The 21,775-nt window shown below is 39.5% G+C and overlaps 1 protein-coding gene across 8 annotated transcripts; it reads left to right on the top strand.

Annotated features, from left to right (window-relative positions):
• The first annotated feature begins 627 nt into the window (after positions 1-627).
• Positions 628-21,228, top strand: LOC144060451 (muscleblind-like protein 2a). 8 transcript variants are annotated; one of them, XM_077580037.1, is made up of 13 exons: positions 628-678; positions 973-1,073; positions 1,150-1,201; positions 8,519-9,034; positions 10,427-10,591; positions 10,672-10,869; positions 12,631-12,876; positions 14,220-14,273; positions 14,556-14,712; positions 15,062-15,187; positions 15,549-15,584; positions 16,636-16,730; positions 18,309-21,228. In XM_077580037.1, exons 4-13 carry the CDS (start codon positions 8,873-8,875, stop codon positions 18,321-18,323), a joined length of 1,254 nt encoding a protein of 417 aa, XP_077436163.1. In that variant the 5' UTR covers positions 628-678; positions 973-1,073; positions 1,150-1,201; positions 8,519-8,872; the 3' UTR covers positions 18,324-21,228. The 8 variants fall into 8 exon arrangements, with proteins under 8 accessions (XP_077436163.1, XP_077436162.1, XP_077436166.1 ...); XM_077580036.1 differs by lacking the exons at positions 628-678; positions 973-1,073; positions 1,150-1,201 and adding an exon at positions 4,844-5,116; XM_077580038.1 differs by lacking the exons at positions 628-678; positions 973-1,073; positions 1,150-1,201 and adding an exon at positions 5,895-6,040.
• Positions 21,229-21,775: the final 547 nt, after the last annotated feature.

Below are 21,775 nucleotides of genomic sequence, written 5' to 3'. Positions count from 1 at the left end.
AACATTGGCTTTTCCTTTATACACCACCATAGCATGTTTGTCACATGTAGATTAGCTCTTTTTTTTTTGTTTGTTTGTTTGGCAATAGGCATCTTAATGTGGTATTTTCACTAAGCCAAATCCCCAAAATGCAGAGTGGCCAATCAAATAACATAACAAAGGTTTGACATTTTCATGAGACATTCACCTGTGCTGACTTCATCCAAAAATCAACAGGCACGCCTTGGTCAAATAATGCCATGATGTTGGTAGCCCTTTAGCCAAAACGCTAATGTTATGCTACTAATGACAGTTCTTGGTGCTAGCTAAGGCTAGTTACATGTAGGAAATCTTACTTTTAATTCCTCTAGGTAACTGTTACATGTTTCAGTGTGTGTTGCTGTTTTGGTCAGACCATATATAAGTGTGTGGTCATCCACACAGTGTGCTGAATGTAATAAAAATCAACAGGCGCAACTTTCTTAGCTTATTAGCCAAAATGTTACCATTATGCTAATATGGCGGCAATTGCTAAGCTAACAATGCAAGCTACAAATGGGAAATCTGAATCTCCACACATGACCAAACCCAGACAAAAAGGTGAGTTGTGATTGGTCCTTACCTGCTTAAGAACTGTGATGTCATTTTCAAGAGACAGCAAGTGTCAAAATAGCCGCCTCCTGAGATGGATAAAAACAGGTAAATTTTGATGCTTAATTCATATTCCACAAACAGTACCAGCGTTTAGACTTGTGGGGCTGTATAATAGGAGATATTGTTTTTTAAAAAAAGAGAGAAAAAAGACTTGACTTTGAGTCGACTGTACTGGTGTTAGCATTAAGCTACTAGTTACTGTCCACGGCGCTTAACAAGCTTAGCCTACAAAGCTAATGAGTCTACAGGTAGCTCATATTTGTAGCATTATTAGGCAAATGTAAACAGAATAAAGCCAGATACACCTCACTATTATCCTCTTGCATCATCACCAACCAGCCATGAACAGCGATACATGGCCAGCATCCGTTTTTGACGCATGATGTGGGATGCTCTGGATCTGAACTTTTCTCCTGCCTTCCCATGAAGAGATCACTGAGGTGGGACATTTTATGTGGCCTCTATTTGAACATATTTTTCATGCCATTACATGTAAAACCTTGTGCCTCCCTTCAGGTTGCGCTGCACGGATGGTTAGCATTTCTTTCAGCCGGCTGCGGCACAGATGGTATGATTGTATTATCTCCAATGTTTTGACCGTAGGAAGCGTTTAATGACTTTCAGGAAAAAGAGGGGGGGGGGGGGTTCCCTCGCTTTTTATAGTCAGCAGAAAAAGCCAGTTGCTGATTCCATATGGTTCTCATTCTGCAAGGAACATTGACTTGTTCATATCACAACAAATAGAAGAAAAAAAAGATTTATTAAATAAACAGGGTAATGTGATGAATGTGCGGTCTTGTTCACAAATTTAAATGGCCTGGATTCAATTTAGTTGTTCGTCTCTGTGTGCCCTGCGATTGGCTGGCAACCAGTTCAGGGTGTAACCCGCCTACTGACCGGAAGCCAGCTGGGATAGGCTCCAGCGACCCTTGTGAGGAAAAGCGTTTAAGAAAATGGATGGATGGATGGATGTTCCAAAAAGAAGATATTTATAAATTTATATAGGCTACATGTAAAGGGATTGTTATGGTTCTGGTTAAAAATAGCTGATGTCCATTAGAATGGATCAACTTTGCTCTTTTATTCTTTTCTTTTTTTTGTAGTATACAAATATGTAATATTAAATATTAAAAGGTTAAGTAAATAAAGCAAAATACAACCATCCTAATGTTGTAGTTCAAAATTATCTGCTTTCTTGTTGTATTATGACAAATAATTTTAGAAAATATTTTTTTAAAGAAAAATAATAAATCTCCTTTTGGCATTTTGTTAATGTCATTGTAGATTTTTTTAAAGAAAAATAATAAATCTCCTTTTGGCATTTTGTTAATGTCATTGTATATTTTTACCCCCACAATAATGCATTAACTTCATGCTTTGCGTCAGCAATTTCTCTGTAATACAGCGTCGCAAGAGTCCATGCGTAATACAAAAATAATACTACACTCCCATCTAGTGGTCATTTCTTAGAATTGCAGCCATTCTCATCCATGAAAAAAAAAATTGTTACTGTATAAAATGCAGTATAAAATGCTAGTGAGAAAACAGCTTGAAGCAAGACCAGAGAAGCAAATAAAACTATTAAAATTAGACATATTTATTAATCCTCATCTATGGCTTTCCTGTTTGGCGTTTACATGTTTTCCCCATGCTTGCATGGGCTACTCAGTCTTCCTCCCATATTCCCAAAACATGCATTTAAAGTTCATTGAACTCTAAATTGTCCATAGGTGTAATGAATGTGAGTTTGAAAGCTTGTTTGTGCCCTCCAAGTAACTGTCTGGGTGTAGCTCTAACCGAAATGTCAGCTCACTCATAAGCTTAACAAGGACGAACGAGTGCAACAGAAAATGGATGCAAAGACATTTTGCTTTATAATCCTGCCTTTTATAGTAGGCATGTGTCGTGAATGCCAAGTCCACCCTGGATGCGATGTCACAAGAGGCTTGTCCTTGTCACACTACAACTGTCAAAAATGTGTCTTTTCAGGAAACTGGATAGCAGTGAGACGCATCAAGCTGGATAAGTGTTTCAAGTAAACAAAGTAGGCATGAATCATGAATCTTTAAAGGGAATGTACGTATTATGGGAAAATTAAATATATGGCTTGTACTGTACACAAAAAGTTGGGTCTGCCCCACTGTTTTAACAATTGGGCAAATGTACATAACCACCCACACACAAAATGTGTCCGCCCATGACATGATGTTTTAGGCTGGCTGAAGTTCCAGATCCACTTTCAAGTGCGCTAAAGTGCATGAGTGTGATTGTGGAACATCATTCATAATGGCATGCAATTATATAAAGTACGTATTCCTGATAGTCACAGAAGCGTCAACAAACAATACTACGATAGCATTAGCACTGTAAACAAGCCAACGTTAGCTAGCTAGCCATGGCTGCTACATTGGAAGCATGACTTACTCGTAATAGATCATTTCTAAAGCACTAAATGTATTTTATTGTATGCTATTTTGTTATATTATTGTATTGTATTGTATTTTTTAAATATACAATCAATTAAACATATATGTTGGGCAGAAATGCTAATTCCATGTCACTTCTGAATCTTCTAATTTTCCTAACATCTTTATTTATTCTGCTTGTTTGCTAATCTTTACTGTTGTTAGCCCAAAAGTGTTTTTGTTTTTGTAATTCTTGCTCCTTAGGGTGTTTTGACGAAATCATGCGACTGATGTTATTAAGACACCTGGGTACTGTTTTAAATTGCACAAAATATGCCTTATATATTTTAAGGATAGGGAAGCGCATATTCCAACAGTAATAAAGTCTGAGATAGTTTTTATATGTGGGAGATAAAACATGAGGAACAATGTCATGCATTGTTTTTGTTCTCTTTTGGTCATATGACTCATTCATTCACTCAGGGACTTTTTCCTCACAGGGAGCAATGTGCTGACCTCGGCATGTGACACTGAATGCATGCTGCATTTCCTGTTTGCTGACAGATCGCATATGTATTTTAAAAAAACACAGACAAGTGTGTAGTATTATAGAATTAGGTGTTTGTATTATTTTTATTTTATTTGTGCTTTGATAATTCATTAGTTTGTTTATAATTCCCTTATTAATATTTATTTTTATTAGATTTTTTTTTAAATCAAGGAATTTAGGACAAATGTAAAATAAAGGACGGATATGGTCATTCCTCTATTTTGTTAGTTTGATATTAGATATACTAAGTTGGTATGATGTTAGTGTTTATATTTATTATTTATTTTTAATTTGTTATGAATGTAGTTATATTATAGTAAAATCAATAATGTATTAGTATTTTTGAATATTTTAGTATTTGGATATTTCATTTTAGTTCGTTTTTTGAATTGTTATTCTTATTATATTTATTTTTAAGAATACAGTACTTATGACTGAATATTTTGCTAATATTTACAATATTTACTATTATTTTCTTTATATGTATTTAATACAAATTCGAGACAGGCCACCAAACACAACCAAATAACAGCAAACAAAAACACTGAATGTTAATGGAACACATTCTACTTCATCTAATCTTGCATCAAGGGGAAAAAAGCACCATAATGTCACATAATCACATTTGAATTTGTATTCATACAGTGCACCCTGTTGTTAACATATCAGCAAAATCCTTCCTCCCCTGTAGTGTTAGCATCTGTTTCGTTTGACCTTGACAAGACTCGTTAAACTAAGACACCGTGTGCATTGTCGTCAGATATTATCCGCTCATCATATCTGCAATGCATAAATCTTATTTCAGTGTGCAGGTTTTACTGTTCATAATGGCGCGTTTAATGTTAACTACATAACAATGCATTCTATCAGTACGGGTTCACCATGGCAAGATTTTGAAAAAAAAAATAGATATTAAAATAGAAGAGTCGTAATGATTTTAATGCTAATAATAATACAAAATAAAACAAATCTCACATGGATTTATTGCTGTTCCCTTGGTAACAAGGAAACCCTTTGCCCTTCTAGCCTCCTGGCTTTCGTGTGGACCAAACCACACTATTTTCAGAGGGGTGCCCATTTGTAGACGTTGTAAAATGTATATATATATTTCACTGAATACGCTTAATATACTATATATTGAAATTTAAAGTACATATTTTTCTGGTTTAGGTAATGCTAAACGATCTAAAATGAATTATTCACGTTTTTAAAGTTCCGCAGTACTTCCCCACACCCCTCCGTGACATAACGTCAACGACTGTACAGTAAGCTGTCAAGAGCTTGTTGCTCAAAGCTGTGTAATGTCACAAAGTAATGGCGGTTGGAAAATGACGTCCACGTAGTTATACGAGACACTTTAGCTACCGTTTCGTTTAACATCAAGCGGTTGTGGAGCGCTTGTTTCGGCCTCACGGTTGTTTTTTACTCGCCGTGTCCGAGCTGCGCTGCGGTGCGGTGTAATTCGCGCCCCCTCCCCTCCTTCTGCTCCCACCAACCCCGCGGACAGCGGTTCATCCGCGGCGATGAGGTAAGCAACTTCTCGCCCCTGGCAAATCGGAGTTAGCAGCATGCTAAATGCTAACACGTCGTCATGACGTGCGCGTGGGCCCAGCCTTGGCGGCGCTAATGCTAAATGCTACGTCAGAATTAGTATCTTTTATTGTCGACTCATTTGAAGAAAAACACACGCCCTACGTTATAGTGCTGATGTACATGAGAGGCCCGTGACGTTAAACTGGCCTTTTGACGTCGTAATAGTGACGTTGTGTCTTCTGAGTGTCATGTCGTCCAGGGTACGTCACAGTTCCGCGTGAAATGGAAATAATTCATTTAGTGCACCGTGAACATCCATTTTGAACACAATTATGTTATCTGTTCTAAAGCAGGGGATTGTTTTCATAGGGGTTAAATTGTCTCCAGATTGAGAGGCTAGAGCTGTACATTAACCTCGCAGGCTTAGCAAATAGTACTTTTTTTTTTCAGAGGAAACGCCTCATATGGTCATACTAAAAGGAAACAAACTCTTGGTGTGTTCTGTGAGGAAGCATGTGCTTCTTACTAAAAGTTACCATGGTTTTGTATGTAAAAAATCAGAAATAAAATGTACACTTCTGCATTCAAATGTGATGATTTCCAGTGGCAGGGAATATTCCATCAGTTGCAAAGGAAAGTTTTTATTCCAAGTAGCAGCAGTGTTTTGCAGACAGCTTTCACCCTGTGTATCCCTTTCTTGTTTCCAATTGGTCCATTCCAGACTGGGAGGGTCTTCCTGGCAGGAAGGGGGGGGAGGCTGGGAATGTTGGACTCAGTCGCTCCAGTATCCCTGTTGTCGAGGAGAAAATGTATTTTTCCCACTGAGTTGTGTTTGTCTTTCATATGATCTTTTTAAATCTGTGCCTCAGTGCCTCTGAAGTTGTGGACGGGCGTGCTGCATATAAGCGAGGGCAGCTGGGTAGGTAAAGTCGGTTGCCCTGGCTCATTTCCTGACTTGTGCCCCAAAGGAATGTTCTCTTGTGTGCGCCGGGATTTCACGATGACTCGCGACAGTAAGCTCTGGGTCAACCAATGCGAGCGAAAACTTAAGCCTGTGCGTTTGTCAAGCTAACTTCTCAGAATGCACTTTATATGCTAGCTAATCCATTTCCCCCTCCAGCCTCAACTTCCTGTGTGTCCCACGGCTAAGTGTACAAAACAGGAGTGTGTATCCTGTTCTGTGTTTGACTAGCCCTGCACGTGTGTTTAAACATTGTATTACCTACTTTGTTTTCTTTATAGACTGAGGTCGATCTTAACTAAGCGTTGTGTAAAACGTTAATTGTCACAAATGTATTAGATTTGCCACAACACTTCTTGCCAAACTTTTTTTCTGAAGGCAGGATTTACTTTGTACAAGTGCCAAATTCTGATGCATTGTATTGACAGCGATTTCTAGAGAGAGATACCCGAACACATGAAGCAAACCACATGCACAGACACCCAGGTTGCACACAGTCAAAAATGGGCAGTCGCAACATGTAAGTAAGCAATAATACATAACAAATACAAATATTGACCATTATTATTATTATTAATAAATTATTATTAAGTTGGTCCTCGGTGTGACTTGGAAAATGAGTTTGAATTACCTTTGGCAATTGGTCTAAGGTTTTACTGACTATATTTCCATCACTGTTATCAACCGAGTAGCCAAAAGGTCCCATGTTGACCTGAATAAACTTGGAGGGTCTGCAATTTCAGGGTCATCTGTAGTAAAGCCATGCTTCTTTATATCTCCCATACTACTATGTGTAGTTTTCGTGCTAAATCTAGCTCAAAGTGAGGTCTGACGCCCAATTCACACTGCGGAACGGCCACGGTGCGTTTTTCCGTACGGCTGCCGCACGGACTGCAATTCAAACCGCGTGCGTTGCGTATCCGGAAATCTGCACCCGCCAGACCACACGGCGACGGGGGTTCACGCTGGAGAGTTGAGTTCACGCGATAACAGCCGTGTATATAGAGTCATATTTGTATACAATAGCCACACTTGTCTGTTGTTACATCGATATGCTTTCGGACATTATTTCTGGCTTTTGTAGCATGGGTAAGTACGTTTTGTGTTTAAATAGTGTTATTTTGTCATGTTTAATTTAATTTTTTGTTTTTTGTCTTAAATGTCCGACTCATGTCATACTATGTAGTTAGTAGCTAGGTTCCCTCCCCCCAAAAATGAGTTCACAAATGCTTTTATTTTGAAATATACTGGACTTCCTGTCCGCCTCGTGTAATTTCTTAAGCTTCATAAAAATTTGCAAGCGTTCCGCATGCAGCGTCCGGGAAAAATGTGTGAATTGACATGCAGACTCGAATGCTTTCTATTCCTTGCGCCGGCCGTACGGAAAACGCACCGCGTCCGTTCCGCAGTCGGTGTGAATTGGGAGTAACTGTGCAGGCAGGTGATGTTTTCTTTCTTTTGGGATTTTCGTAGCGACTCGCAGTTAGAAATGGGCCATTGCGCCATTGTGGGAGTGAACACAGCCCACTTGCTTCCTGAGCAATTGAAGTGGCTCCTCTTGTTCTGTTTAAGTGCAGAAGAGGCGCACAGTCTTCATGGTGGAAGCATAAACTGACTCATTCAACACGTGATGCAACACGTGATTGACACGTGCCAAGTACGTCTGAACACACTACTTGTAGTACATCGACGTCAGTGAAGGACCCCTAGAAAATTGCGATTTTTGCTTTGCATTCTGTATAGTTGCAGACTTAATGCGATTTGTGCATTTTACTCAATTTACACTGGCATGACACAGAACCCAATTGTGCAACTCGAGAGTAAAAAAATAGTAACTGGATTTTGATGAAAATTGATGTCTGTCTAAAACACTTGGATTACCGCTTGAATCTGATCTGGATCTGAAAGGGGGGTATTTTATGTGAGAAAAGTTGTGAAGTGACCGATTGCATTATCTTTGGTAACAAATTGAGGAAGTTTTGAGCATTCGTGATCTAGTTCCTTATCTGGGTCATGTTCTGTCCGTGGTTATATCTCAAAAAGTGTGTCCTTGTCGACAGCTGCTGCTACTGCAACAAGCGTGAAACCATATTCATGACTGCATTACAAAGAAACTTGGCTTAATACACAATACTTGCTTAGCTCAACACCAAACTTTATGAGCTACGGATACAGTCACAATACAACAGGGATCATCAAACATTCATATTAAGTCAAACTCCAGTTTTATTTTAAAATTTTACTAAAATACCATTTTGGAATTCCAGCCATTTTATGCAGGCGACCTCAATATTCTAGCTGTTCAAAAGTATTTAGACAAATAGCTTATTTGCTATTGGCCTTGTAAGGTACATTACCTTGTTAATCCATAAACATTTTTCAGTGGACATGTGTGGCTATGATCAAGTAATATTTCTATTTCTGTGTGTGTTTCAGATCACCAATATAAGTGCCTTTAAGAAGATAACCACAGCTTGAAGTCGGAGGAAAGCTTGTTTTTCCTTCTGGGCCAGAAACAACATTTGGGGGCCACTATTTTTCACATCATCAAAGAAGGATAATGGTGTAAAGAAGCAACTGGTCGCATAATTTCCAAAGAAAAGCCAATGAGTGGTGGTGTATGACGGATGGGTAATCTCCAAGCTCAGCGACCCTCTTTCTGATCCTTCTTGCTCCAACTCATGGAGGACTCATCAGCTTGTTTTAGTCGAGGATTGTGATCGGCCTTTCCGCTTTCAGCACCGTGATTGTCTTATAATAAAAACAGTTTATGATCAAAAACCTTTGGACATGGCGTCGGGGAGAGACACAAAATGGCTGACCCTGGAAGTATGTCGACAGTTTCAGCGAGGGAACTGTTCTCGCAGTGACGAAGAGTGCAAATTTGCTCACCCGCCAAAGAGCTGCCAAGTGGAAAACGGGAGGGTCATCGCCTGCTTTGACTCGCTAAAAGTAAGAAAGATCACATTATACAGTTTTCAGTACTGCTACTTGTGCTGGAAAGTTGAGGTTTTGGTGGCTATCGGCTATCAGCTGGCTTGTCCACTAATGGCATCTATCATGCCATGTGATCTCGTAGCAAGCGTCCCATGACTTTCATTTGAAACAAACATCCTGCACTGATGTCTTTGTAGATGTCAGCCAGCCGCACAACAACCCAGGTTAAGAGTGTGAAGACATGTTTTTCTTTCATGTGGCTAACAGATGCTCATGCAAAGTATTGTAGTTGACTATTGTCTGCCTTTTTGTTGACAAGCACACAATTCAACAATTGTACTCGGTCATTTCCTAACAAATTGACAGGATTCTCTCATATAGTGTCCATAGGCTTTTATTTAATTATCAACAGAGAGGACCAGGCACGTATTAGCGGTATGGCAAGGCTTGAAATAAAATGGGTTTGCTTCGCGTTTTGTGAGTCAACATTTTCATGCATTATTAAAGAAGCTGCTGATGTTTAATTATAAACAGAATGCTCATCCTCTGTTGGAGGTAATGATATTTTTTAGAAGGTAGGCTTTTGTTTTGTTCAACTGCAAAGAGTACCTGGCTTTTCTTGGTAGCAAGACATTTTATTTTTAGGGGAGGCGTTTGAGTAATCAGCTGCAGAAAATACCAGGCCGCTATTTAGGGGGGGCTTGGCATTTATTAGAGGGGAGGCCTTGAATATTTAACTACCTGCAGAGAATACTTTTCGAGGTTGGATACTTTTTAGAGAAGAGGATTTAACCGAGCTACAAATAACACCAGTCCTTGATTAGGGAAAGACATTTATTGGATGGGATGCATTTATTTAATCCAATGCAAAGAGTACTGGTCGTCTATTCATTGGTAAGGCATTTTTTTTAGTGCAAGGCTTCTGTTTAATCAACTGCAGAGAGAATCAGACCTCTATCAGGAGGCAAGGCTTTAATTAGAGGGGAGACCCTAATTAATCTTCTGCAGAGGGTAAGGTGCCAGCTGTCTATTTGCGGAAAGCCATTCATTAGAGGGACACTTTTATTTAGTCAACTGCATACAGTACCAGGTGCAGATTTAAGAGGAAGCCTATAGTGACTCTTTCTGGCCGTGGAGTCAGTTAAAAAAAAAAAAACGATTTGATCTCTAAAGTACTCCAAAAACGAATGATTTCCTCACACGTGTGAAGCATAAGCTTGCACTCGATGCCACGTCACTGCGATGAGCTCGCTAATGACACCACTGCCGCTGTGGAGGAGTGTGGAATGGTGACCGTCCCTGATGGTCGATTCCGAGGATGGAACCTTGCCTGGAAACTTGTCTTCAGTGGAAAATGAAATAAAAGGAGCTTAATGTACTTCCTTTGCTGCTGTTCTCTGAATGCAGGGCCGATGCTCTAGAGAGAACTGCAAGTACCTCCATCCGCCTTCACACTTAAAGACCCAGCTGGAAATAAACGGCCGCAACAATCTCATCCAGCAAAAGACAGCAGCTGCGGTGCTTGCCCAGCAGATGCAGATCATGATCCCTACGGCCAGTCTGCAGTCTGTGGTGAGTCCCCCACCTTGAGCTAGAGCAATCCCACCTCTCTTGGCCCTATTGCTTCACAGCCTTCATTTCCTGGGACACAGGGTCTTGGCACTAACTCTGGTCTCGGCTACGGTTCCTACTTGACGCCCCTAAGCCACGGGATGGGCCTGCTTCCCACAGACATGCTCCCTAGCAGCCAGGTTCTTGTTTCAGGTAGCCCGCCCGTCACGGTCCAGAGCTCACCTTCTTCCTCCTCCTCTTCGCCCTCCCAGAAGCTCCAGCGCACTGACAAACTGGAGGTAAAGTTGAGCCACTCCAATCTAACACACTGCTTGACATCTGATTGTTTGGGTTTTAAAGCCATTGGAGAAAAACTGAAATAGAAATAATGTGTTCCTATGTCAAAATGTGGTGGTCAAAAACGTTCTTAAAGCTCGGCTGCCATCAAAATAAAAAAAAATCCCTACTGTTTTATCTATAACTTGGCTCTTAACTCTTTGACTGCCAGACGTTTTCAGAAACGGGATGTCGCCAGTGCCAGCCGATTTAAGCACTTTGACTGATCTGTCAAGGTCCACAGAAAATGTTGTGTTGGACTATGGAAACACACATACTACCAAATGAAAGATTGAACTCTCATCTTTCATCAGAAAAAAAAGTTTATTTCTACGTTATTCCGTTTTTCAGTAATCAACAATAGAAAATGGTTAGTTTCACCGAAATGCTCTGTTTTGAAACAAAAAGCGGAGAAAAAGAGCTTTTTGCGAAACGATGTTATTTCATGCACTCTAGTGAATTCTACACTTCTTTTTGTCCATGAATGATGCCACAAACACCTAAACAGTGCTTTACTTCTGTAAAACACTTACCACCAACAATGAAAAAGTGTTTTAGATTGCAAAATACGTTTATTTCCATTCAACAGTGTAACAATTTGACAAAACAATTTCGCAAACTATTTACAAATGTGTGCAACTGTGGTACTATTTTCAATTATGTGGATGTTTCAAATACAGTTTTTCTTTTTGTAACACTCCCCTGCGTGCAAGGAGAGGGAGCAGGATTTGCACAACAGAGTAGTTTCCCTGCGATGGCCTCTTTCACGTGCAGACGTTACACTTTCTTGACGGCCTTTTTTTCCGGGGAATACCAAGTAGCAGACTGTACCAACTACTCCGATGAATATGCATTGGACTCGGGGTACTCTTCGTCGTCCGATTGAAAGTCCGCCTGAGCGTGCTCGGTTGTGCTCCGCGTTTTCCGGTGTTAGCACCGCTAGCCCGTGAACCTTTATGACGTCGTCATAGCCGCCGCGTCAGCGCTTCCAACTTCGGCGTCAACCTCGGAGTCACCATCATAATCATCGATGATGATCATCGTCGTCATCAATATGCTCTTTAGCGTTTGTCGATGCCTTTCGTCTTTGAAAAAAATTCCCAAGTGTGAGCTGCTTGCAACCGGTCGTCATTGTTTGCTTCTTCAGCCATCTAGCTCCGCCTCACGTCTTCTACTGCCGCGTCAATGCTTCCAACCTCGGAGTCACCATCATCATCATCGATGATGATGATCATCGTCGTCATCAATGTGCTCTTTAGCGTTGGTCGATGCTTTTCGTCTTTGAAAAAAACTGCTCGAGCGTGAGCTGCTTGCAACCAGTCGCCATGTTCTCTTCCCTTCCCCAGCCATTGTCCCCTCTAGCTCCGCCTCACGTCTTCTACTGACGCCTACCCAATCTTGTCAAAAGAGAGTCATTGCTGCCATCTAGGGGCCAAAAATAGTCATTAGGCTAACTAGATCTGCTTGAAACTTTCATCACAGCTGGCCAAGGCTTTCCTCCACCCGTTTCAAAAAAATAAAAAAAATAAAAATTGGATGACGTCTTTTAACGTCATTGGCGGCCCTCCGTAGGTTTTTACTTGACGTCTTTTAACGTCCATGGCAGTGAAAGAGTTAAATGAGTCTGTGATCTGGTTCTAAGTTTGATATCTATGCGGTTTGTTGACTGCTTATGCAATAGCTGTTTGCAAAATGTATCCAAATGAGCCGAATTGTGATTGCAGGTATGTCGTGAGTTCCAGCGAGGTACCTGCGCTCGGGGTGAGACCGACTGCCGCTTCGCGCACCCCAGCGACAGCCCCATGATCGACACCGTCGACAACACCGTTACCGTTTGCATGGATTACATCAAGAGTCGCTGCAGCCGCGACAAGTGCAAGTATTTTCACCCGCCTGCACACTTGCAGGCCAAAATTAAGTCCGGTCAACATCAGACAGCCATGGCGGCCCAGGCCACAGCTGCAGCCGTGGTAAGACACCCGTGTCGTCCCTCTCCTAAGAATGAGCTCAATGAATTCATGTTTAATGGCAGCTAACAACAAGTGACATATTGTAGGACAAACTTTCTAACATGTAAAGTCGAATTTGTATTAAGCTATAAACTGAGTTCAGACTGCAAGTCATAGTTTAACCAAAATGTGCTCTTTGTTACGTGTGCTATACATGTTCTCCATAGACCATCTGTGTTGTTTGAACGTAAACCATCATATTTATTTCTCCATTTCACTTATACTTTACTGCATGGCTCTAATATGTAGTTGGTCTAATTTTATCTTCCTATCTTGTTATGTACCAAACAAATATGAGATAGCTGCTGTTGCACTCAAACGCCTAACGTGGCTCTCGTTTTGATCGTCTGAAAACACAGCTACATAGTCCGTTATGTCATGATATTTTACAACATTCTATGTATTTTGTGTAACTCCGCTTTTATTTTCAATGACATGGTGTATACATTGTAAGGAGGGGCACGTAACTAAATTTGACCATAGGGGGAAAGTAACAATTAAATGACATATTTTTTTATGTCGTTGCACCACAGATGCAGGCCTAACTTGGCTTGATACTAATTAATATAATCAAGTAGATTACTGGTTCTTGTCTAAAAATAGAAATAGGTAAACGTGAATGTATTCCAAAAATCAAATGATGCAGACATGCTTACACCACTAGCCTGCACGCTAACTTCACTAGCCAGGATAAACTCACGGGTTGCAATCGAGGGATGGGAAAATCTGTTCTGAACTCCTGTATACTAGTCAGTGTTATTTGTCCCATTTGTTCTTCAGGCCACAGATTAGTTGAGACTAAATCAACAGTTGCAGCAGCAACAGCCATGCACTCCATTTTGCCTCAATTATTTTAAGGACAAATTAATAGACACTTGATTCTACACAATTAACAATCGATTAATGAGCTACGCAGTTATTATGCCCATCTCTTAATGCATCGCTCCCATGAACACATGCTGGTTGTGTTTACTCCATGTTGCCATATTCTTTAACAGCTCCTGTTCTTAGTGTTTAACAAAGACTGCAACAGTATGTAGAATGATGATCTGTAGAATTGTAAAGCTACTGAATACTAAATGGCACATGCTGACCGCCAGGTGTTTATCGTTAGACAGCGAGTGGTTATTGTGCATGCAAACTGTGTTTTCTGTGGTATACTACATTCAGCTTATTTTTGTTTTCCCCCTTCTCATCTATGCACAACGCTGTCCCCCATGATGCACCTCTGCTTGCTGTATGTTAATACGCTTGACCCCCCATTGGCCCACTGCCATCATGTGCTCGCTGTCTGCTCTTAAAAGACTCAGTCGACTGCCAAAGCAATGAAGCGACCCCTCGAGGCAACTGTAGACCTGGTATTTTCACCTTTTGCTTTGCATGTAGCCAGTAAATGATACTGTGATAACATGTCTTTTCGTCACTGTGAGCTTCCTGTAGTTTCATTTGTGTCAATCTCAATAGAGTTAATGTGATACATTATTTCCATTCGTATTTGTATCCTGAAACCATGAGTGCATGCTGTGTAATTAACAGATACATTTGTTGTTTAGTCTTTTTTTCTTCTTCTTCTTTTTTTAATTGACCAACAAATAATTACAAATGTGTGCTTAAATGAGTCGCCTTGTTTTGCGTTGCAGGGTTTCCCCCACAGCATCCTGCAACCGCTACCAAAGAGGGCAGCTCTGGAGAAGAGCAACTGGGCCAGCTCATTGCTCAGCCCCAGTTTGTTGCACTACCAGCAGGCTCTGGCCAGCTCGCAGCTGCAGCAGCACGCGGCCGCATTCTACCCCGCAGGTACGCGTCGACTCACTCGAACAGGGTTTTCCCTACGGAAATGAGCACGTGGGGCTGTTATTCGGTCAGAGAATCGCTAAGGGAACTTTGACTGTACATTGTTATGCGTTTACCTTCATTGCCATTAGGTGTAGCAATCTAATGATGTCGGATTAAAAGAGATCAATTGTGCAGTCGCAAAGATGATAAGGAGAATTTGTGATGCACTTGGTTACGTATAACCAAAGGAGTTATGATGGCGACAGTTTGTTAGGGTTAGGATTGTGAGGAGAATCCACATGCAGGTATGAGAGCTACACAGCTGCGCAAAGATATGTATTGTCACATGTGGATATTGTTGTGGCTGGAGGGAAAGGCTGCTGTTCAGAAAGGATCGGAGGAATCCAGGTGCAGGAAACAGAATCCGAAGCAGGACAGCAAGAGAAGAGCACAAGTCAGGCAGGCAGGCTGGGAACAGAGTCCAGTACAGGGCACTGTAAGTATTGCAGAATATAAATGTCCATTTACTACAAAGGGTGTTGACAATCTGCTTGTGCGGTTGAGGACAAGACAGGCAGCTGTTAATGTAGGGTGGGTGTGCCGCCAATGTCATTGGCTCGAGGTGCAATCATGTGACGCACGCTGCCGTTCAGCAAGCAGGACCAACCGAGACATGGCTGCTACCTAGCAACGTGGCTGTTGACATGACAACCGCTTATTTGGCCACCCGACTGTCATTTGGAATGTTTTTTTTTTTTTTTTCATAAGAACCTCTGAGCTTGTACAGTTGACTATAACTAGAGGAACAAGCAGAAATGTTTTCAAAATTCCATCTCTTTCCATTGTTACCCACACAGGGTCCGTTTTGTGCATGACTCCTGCGAACAGCGTCGGTAAGTAACTTGCCTCACATCGTCCATCGTCAGCCAGGTGACGCTCACTCAAATGCTAGAACATAAAATCATATTGCACTCCAGATGACACACATTTTATTTCAATGTTGTTTTTGCACTCATGTCTTCTTGTTCCATGGCATTAATATTCCGTTAGATATTACCTCAGCTTTTCGAAGTATCATTTTTGAATAGGCATTATCCTTGTGGTAGGATAAAAAATGAAACACTCGTAAACCACTACACGACCATGAAATGTCATGACGGAGCTGTGGAAATGTTTAAATTGATTGCTGATTTAGAAATTGTGGTTTTGATTTTGAAGGTTTTGTTTTATTTAGCTACTTCAGAAAAAACATGATTAAATATTTGAATTTGATTCAAAGAAGCAGCTCAATAACTTACAGTAAATTCAAATTGTTCCAATTGTTAAAAAGTGAAACTCACTTTCAATGGATTCACTAGACAGTGAAAATTTAAATTTCAATATTACCTGAGAAACTGTGAAAATTATTTTAAATATAGAAATTAACTAGGACATTTTCACTGCGTTTAATGAATCTAACATAAATTTCACTGAACAATTTTCAACTAAAATCAATTTAACTTTTTTCTGACATTGCAATTTTTTGTGATACATATAAATTGTCATCCTTTTAATTAAAATGTTGTTTTTAATTGAGTTGATTCTTTTATCTTGTGTGCCTAACATTGCTGACGGGTGTATCTTATGATATTTTACAACAGTATTATTTTTGGTAAATATATATTTGAAAAAGCTTTGGTAATATTTAGTGGTGTTGTTGCTTTTCAAATGTCAAATAAATGTCCTAATTGTCCCTATGATCAGTCCTCTCTTTATATTCATCCCGCTGCCTTGCTCTGCTGTGTAATCTCATGCCAGCTGCAGCTCTAACCCAGTGACGCCTTTGCTGCTAACGTCATTTTGTATTTGCCTGGCAAAAATAAGAGACAGACACACGTCGCTATGGTTACCATAATGCTCCACCTGCCTTTTCATTGCTTCCATGGTTCCCCCTTCCTGAGCCAGTCCCCATGATGTACAGTGCTACGCCTGCTAGTGTCTCTGCAGCAACTTCTCCCGCCACAAGTGTCCCCTACGCAGCAACAGCACCAGCCAATCAGGTTTGCTCCTTTTTTTTTTTCTTTTCCTTTCGAAGCTTTTAGTCAAGACAACCTTGGGCTCTTTTAAATTGAAGGAGTCGCTTTGTATCCCTGCTTGCATCGGCTGCCATTGAGCTTCATGTTGCCCGTCGATCAGCTACTTCTTCTAGGATCGGCAACACTTGTAGAAACATCGGCAAACCTTGTGTGTCAATTTTCACACTTCTTTTTGCTTTTCTCAATGTCTTTCACATTACCCAGATTGCAGAATTTCACAAAAGTTCTCACAGGTTCGGAGGAGGTACAGGGGAACCTCCTAATCTGAACCCACTAAAAGTTATACAGTTTGGACACCAGGCAAAATTGTGGGGAAAATATGTATTAAAAAAAAAAAAATCTTAGTGTTGTCACTAGTGAATATTTTTATAATCTATTAATTTATCAATTATTCAATCGATTAATGGACTAATCAGTTTAATTTTAATTTTACATTAAAGTGTATTAAAAAACATTTTCTCCCCGATTACTGTTTTTTAACCAGTGATTGGTGGTTATTTCGTAATTTGTATTTGTGTAGTGATTTTTTAAAAAATAAAATAAAAAAGGTGGATTGATGTTGTACTATGTTATGAGTTTGGTCATTGTTTTGCAAAGTAAAAACATGTTTCCAAATGTCTTATTTTGATTTAACCCAGAAGATAGTCTTCTTTCATGAATGACTTTCAGAAATCCGTGAACACTTACTGTTGATATCCTGAAATCAGAGGATTTGGACAATTTTAAATTTAAAAGTGGCTCCAAACGATTATTCGATTGTTAAAATATTTGTCAATTAATTTGATCATTGGTTACTTGTCGATTAATCTATTCATTTTGACAGCTCTAAAAAAATATATACTGAAAACAAAACAACAAAAGTTAAATAGAGTCCGGATCTGATCACGTGATCAGATTTTTTTTATTTTTTATTGTGACTGATCATGCAGTTTTCAACTAATCGGAATTTGCATGAACAAAATGGGTTACTGTGGTCCCAACATACGCAGTTTCAAGGTTATAAATTTATCTCCATCGTAACCTAATTATTACCTATCGCGAAAGTTGAAATAAACCTCCGCGTTAATACAACTTTACAATGTTTAAAATAATTTGTTGGGCAGTATTCATTGTTGGTGTTGCTAAAGACGCTGTCCCCATCAAGATTTCAGTACAAGCACAGTTTGGTATGATACCATTTTAAAGGAGACATAATCCACATTTCTTTCGCACGTTAAAATAGTTTCCAGGTGTCTTAATAACGGTGACATGCTCCCGTCAAAATACCCCCAAAATTGTGGGATATTTTACGCGCACAGTTTTTGTCTCGCTGTTTTCTTCATGATAGTGTTTCAGACAATGTAGTTCTGCATCTTGAAAATAGCTCTATATCTTCTCTCCGCCAACTATTTGAATATTAAAAACATCAGAAATGAATAGCATGTCCCTTTTAAAAATGGGGGGGGGGGGTGCATATTTAATCCAAATTTCTTCTGTCCACAACACTGACGGATATTTAAGAGCACTTTGTCATGTTTCTACCGGTCCCTCTCTCTGAAACAGATTATTCTCAAGTAACCACCAGAACCAGGACTCAGTGCCACAAAGATCCAGCGAAGCCCGTCTGTACATACAGTGGCGCACGTCACCTGCAGCCAGCCGCATGCTGATCAAGCATCACCAGTACGGTATCCCATTAAGGTCACATAACAAGACCCCGCGCACGGACATAATACTGTACACGCATTTGCAACTGTAAATCATCCGCGGTGTATTTATTCCCCCGAAGCAACTAGGGAAAAAGTAACAATAGTCAGAACCATATAACCAGCAATGTACTGGAAGATACTAACGGATAGAATTGCTAGCTGAAATTCTAATGATGTAAATAGTCACGTTGGATGTGTGTTCATCATGGCAGTGCCCGTCGTAAAAAGGGGTCGCAAACCATGTTCGAGATTGTCCACTTTCTTGAATGCGTCGTTTCTTTGTAACAGTAATGATTGTTTGACCTTGTGCCAGATTAAATTGTTTTATTAGCTACTAGTGAAAAGCACTTATTTTAAATTATATCAATATAAAGATGGCCCTCAGTGTACAGACTCGTATCCACAGTGAGCAGTGCTCCTCCACCTGGTGTGCCTTTGCATTGCATTCAAAGTCTGTTTGCCGCTGTCGACCCAATCGAATGTGCTCTCCAAGGGCACACATTCAACTTTTTTTTTTTGTTCCCCCCCCCCCCTTTAAAAAAAAAAAATAATCTATTTAAATGATGGGTCAGAATGATTGGCGTTTTACTTAACCATGAGTTTATTCAATGTATATTCAAACAGAAGTGTGGTCCTGCAAGGACTGAACTAATGTTGTAACCGTTCAGTCTTGAATGTTACAAGTGCCTAAAGAGTTGTCATATTTAAGGGGCTCCGAATTACATTGTCCTGTATTTAAAAAAATAAAAATAAACAAAACCGATCTAGAAAGTCGTGAACACGTCTTAAATGCTTTGCGAAGACCTTTATGAATATTTATGTACCCTCATTATTATTACAAATTATTATCTACTCTTTGTTTTATTGCATATTTAAGATGACTAGTTCTCCTCTGCCCACTCAACAATGTTTCTTAAAGTAGTTGAATGTGCAGATGATTAGAATAATTTAAAGGACGTTAAGTGTTGACAAGATGGAGGACATTACTTTTATTCCTCAATTTTACAATTTTTTTTAAATGTTTAGTAGGGATGGGCATTTGACAACATTTCATAAATTGGCCATTGGGGAAAAGTGATTAATTGATCTTGTTTATTTTTCTAAATTCCTGTTTCGGTGTCAAATCGAGCGTAGTAATGCAGCCCGGAGGACTTGTGCCATCGTTTTTGGCACGCGTGGAACTTTTCAATAGTTACGATCGTGAGGCCTTTTCTGTGTGGTTCTATGAAGGCAGGAGACACGATTTTCAGTGGTGTTAACATAAGAGCAGTAAGCATACACATGGTGATTTTTTTTTTCTTTTTTCGTCAAGTGTGAGGCCTGCCACGTTTTAAAACGATTTAAAAAAAATTAATAATAATAAGTGTAATATATATTTTAACTACTATGTATATATTTTCCTCCTGGAGCTGCTCAGACGGTCCTTGACAGTCGTAAATCATAGACCAGTCCAATATTCACAAACGCAAATCTTAGCGTCAACACCGACGGTTGTTTCGGGACAGGAAACTCACAATTGTTGGCGGCGCTGTCGTTCTGTCTGTGGTGTGTTCATCTCGAGAGCGCCGCACACAATAAAATGAAGCAAAGTGAGGAGGTTTTTCACACATTTTAATAAGTCGGTTGACATGTTTAAAAATGTGTGGAACCCTGTCTTCGACAGCACTTCATTCACTCTCAGTTGCTTCGAGACACGATTTTAATTAACCGAGTCAATTACATACAATTCTTGAAGATCAATTAATCGATGAATATGCCCATCCTAAGTGTCCGTTGTTTGTTTTTGTTTTTAAACACGACTATGTTTGATTAATTCAGACAATCTATTAAGCCGTTATATTATTTCCTCTCCATGATGTCTTTTTTTTTTTTAAATTGCAAATTCTTAGACTTTTATGCTGATGTATGTAATGTTAACCGCGCCAGAACTTACTCCGAGGTTGTCCGTGAATGTAACTTCATATAAGCTTACTTTAGTTGAGATCCTTCAAAAAAAATTAAATCAAGTGGAAAGTGATCTCATTTGCCTCCGACAAGTCGTCGTTTGGTGTTCAGGGTGTCGGGAGGAAAAGACCATAGAATTGTTGAAGTAACAAAGTGCATTTTGTACGTGGTAGCGTAATAAGCGTTCATCTTTCATCTTACTCGTCACAAACTAAGGATGTCTGTCGTCGCTGTGATTGTACTTGTCACATATTCCATTTTATTATGCTGAAACTATCCAGTGCATAGTAACACTTATTCGGTATGGTGGTGTGGAATTTAAACATACTGCAGTAAATAATCCACTGTTAGTGAATCCATCAAACATCAGTATCATTTCGATTTGAGATTTTCTGATGTGGAACATTTCTTTGAATCTCTTCCACGGCAGTCAATATAACAGAAAAGAGACTATTTTTCTTGTTTGTTTTTTTAATTGTGATTGTTGCCTTATTCATCTATGTCTACGTTTGCATTAAATTCCACTCTGCTTGTCAAAAGAGAAGAAGACAACTCTGGGAAATGATGGCCGATGGAGACTAAAAATGTCACTCAGCCCTCAGAAATGCTTTATGATGATGATGATGATGATGATGATGATGATGTCGTACTGCTATAAATGGCTACATTAATATTGATTTGTTCCATGAGCGGGCCTAACTTTAAACTTGTCCTCATTTTCTCATAATAGTGGCGCTTATTTTATTGTGTATGCATTTCATGTGAATAGTGATTTCTAAAGTCTATAAAAAGTCTAATATTGTCAATAAACACTGTCTAAGTGAAGGCAATTTTGTCATCTACTGTTTTTTGTTCTTACACATTTTAATCTCATTATACAAGGCGAGCCAAATGTTGGCATACTGTTTAAATCTACTTTTTTTTTTAATGATGAGAAGAAAGGAAAAGGTGCCACTGCCTTATTGAAATTGATGCAGTTGAGAATTTGTGTGGAGCTGCTTTTAGGAGATTGAACTGTTTAATGTACCTGAAGTAATGAAGTGTAAATGTAATAAAATATATTTTTTAGATCATATACTCTACATACTTTTGGTCCACCCTGTAAACTTATATTATCTCTGAATCCAGTGAACATAAATTAGACCTGTGCATATGATTCAGTTTAAAATTGTGAGTGAAAGGAATTTCACTGAGAAGTGTATAAGAACAATTAATAACCAAATGTATACAGACAGTGGTATAGTAGTAATATAGTATCTGTGGCAGCTTAAATACATCTCAATAGATGCGCAGGTATACATCTACATGAAATATCCCAGCATGATGGCAGATTTGTCAACACATCCTGTAATGGTGAATATCAATAAATAAAGACCA

This window comes from Vanacampus margaritifer, chromosome 11 (assembly GCF_051991255.1).
Source record: "Vanacampus margaritifer isolate UIUO_Vmar chromosome 11, RoL_Vmar_1.0, whole genome shotgun sequence".
In the NCBI taxonomy this organism is placed as follows: Eukaryota; Metazoa; Chordata; class Actinopteri; order Syngnathiformes; family Syngnathidae; genus Vanacampus; species Vanacampus margaritifer.
The sequence above is the reverse complement of the archived record's forward strand: the minus strand, read 5'-3'. Positions and strand labels throughout refer to the sequence as shown.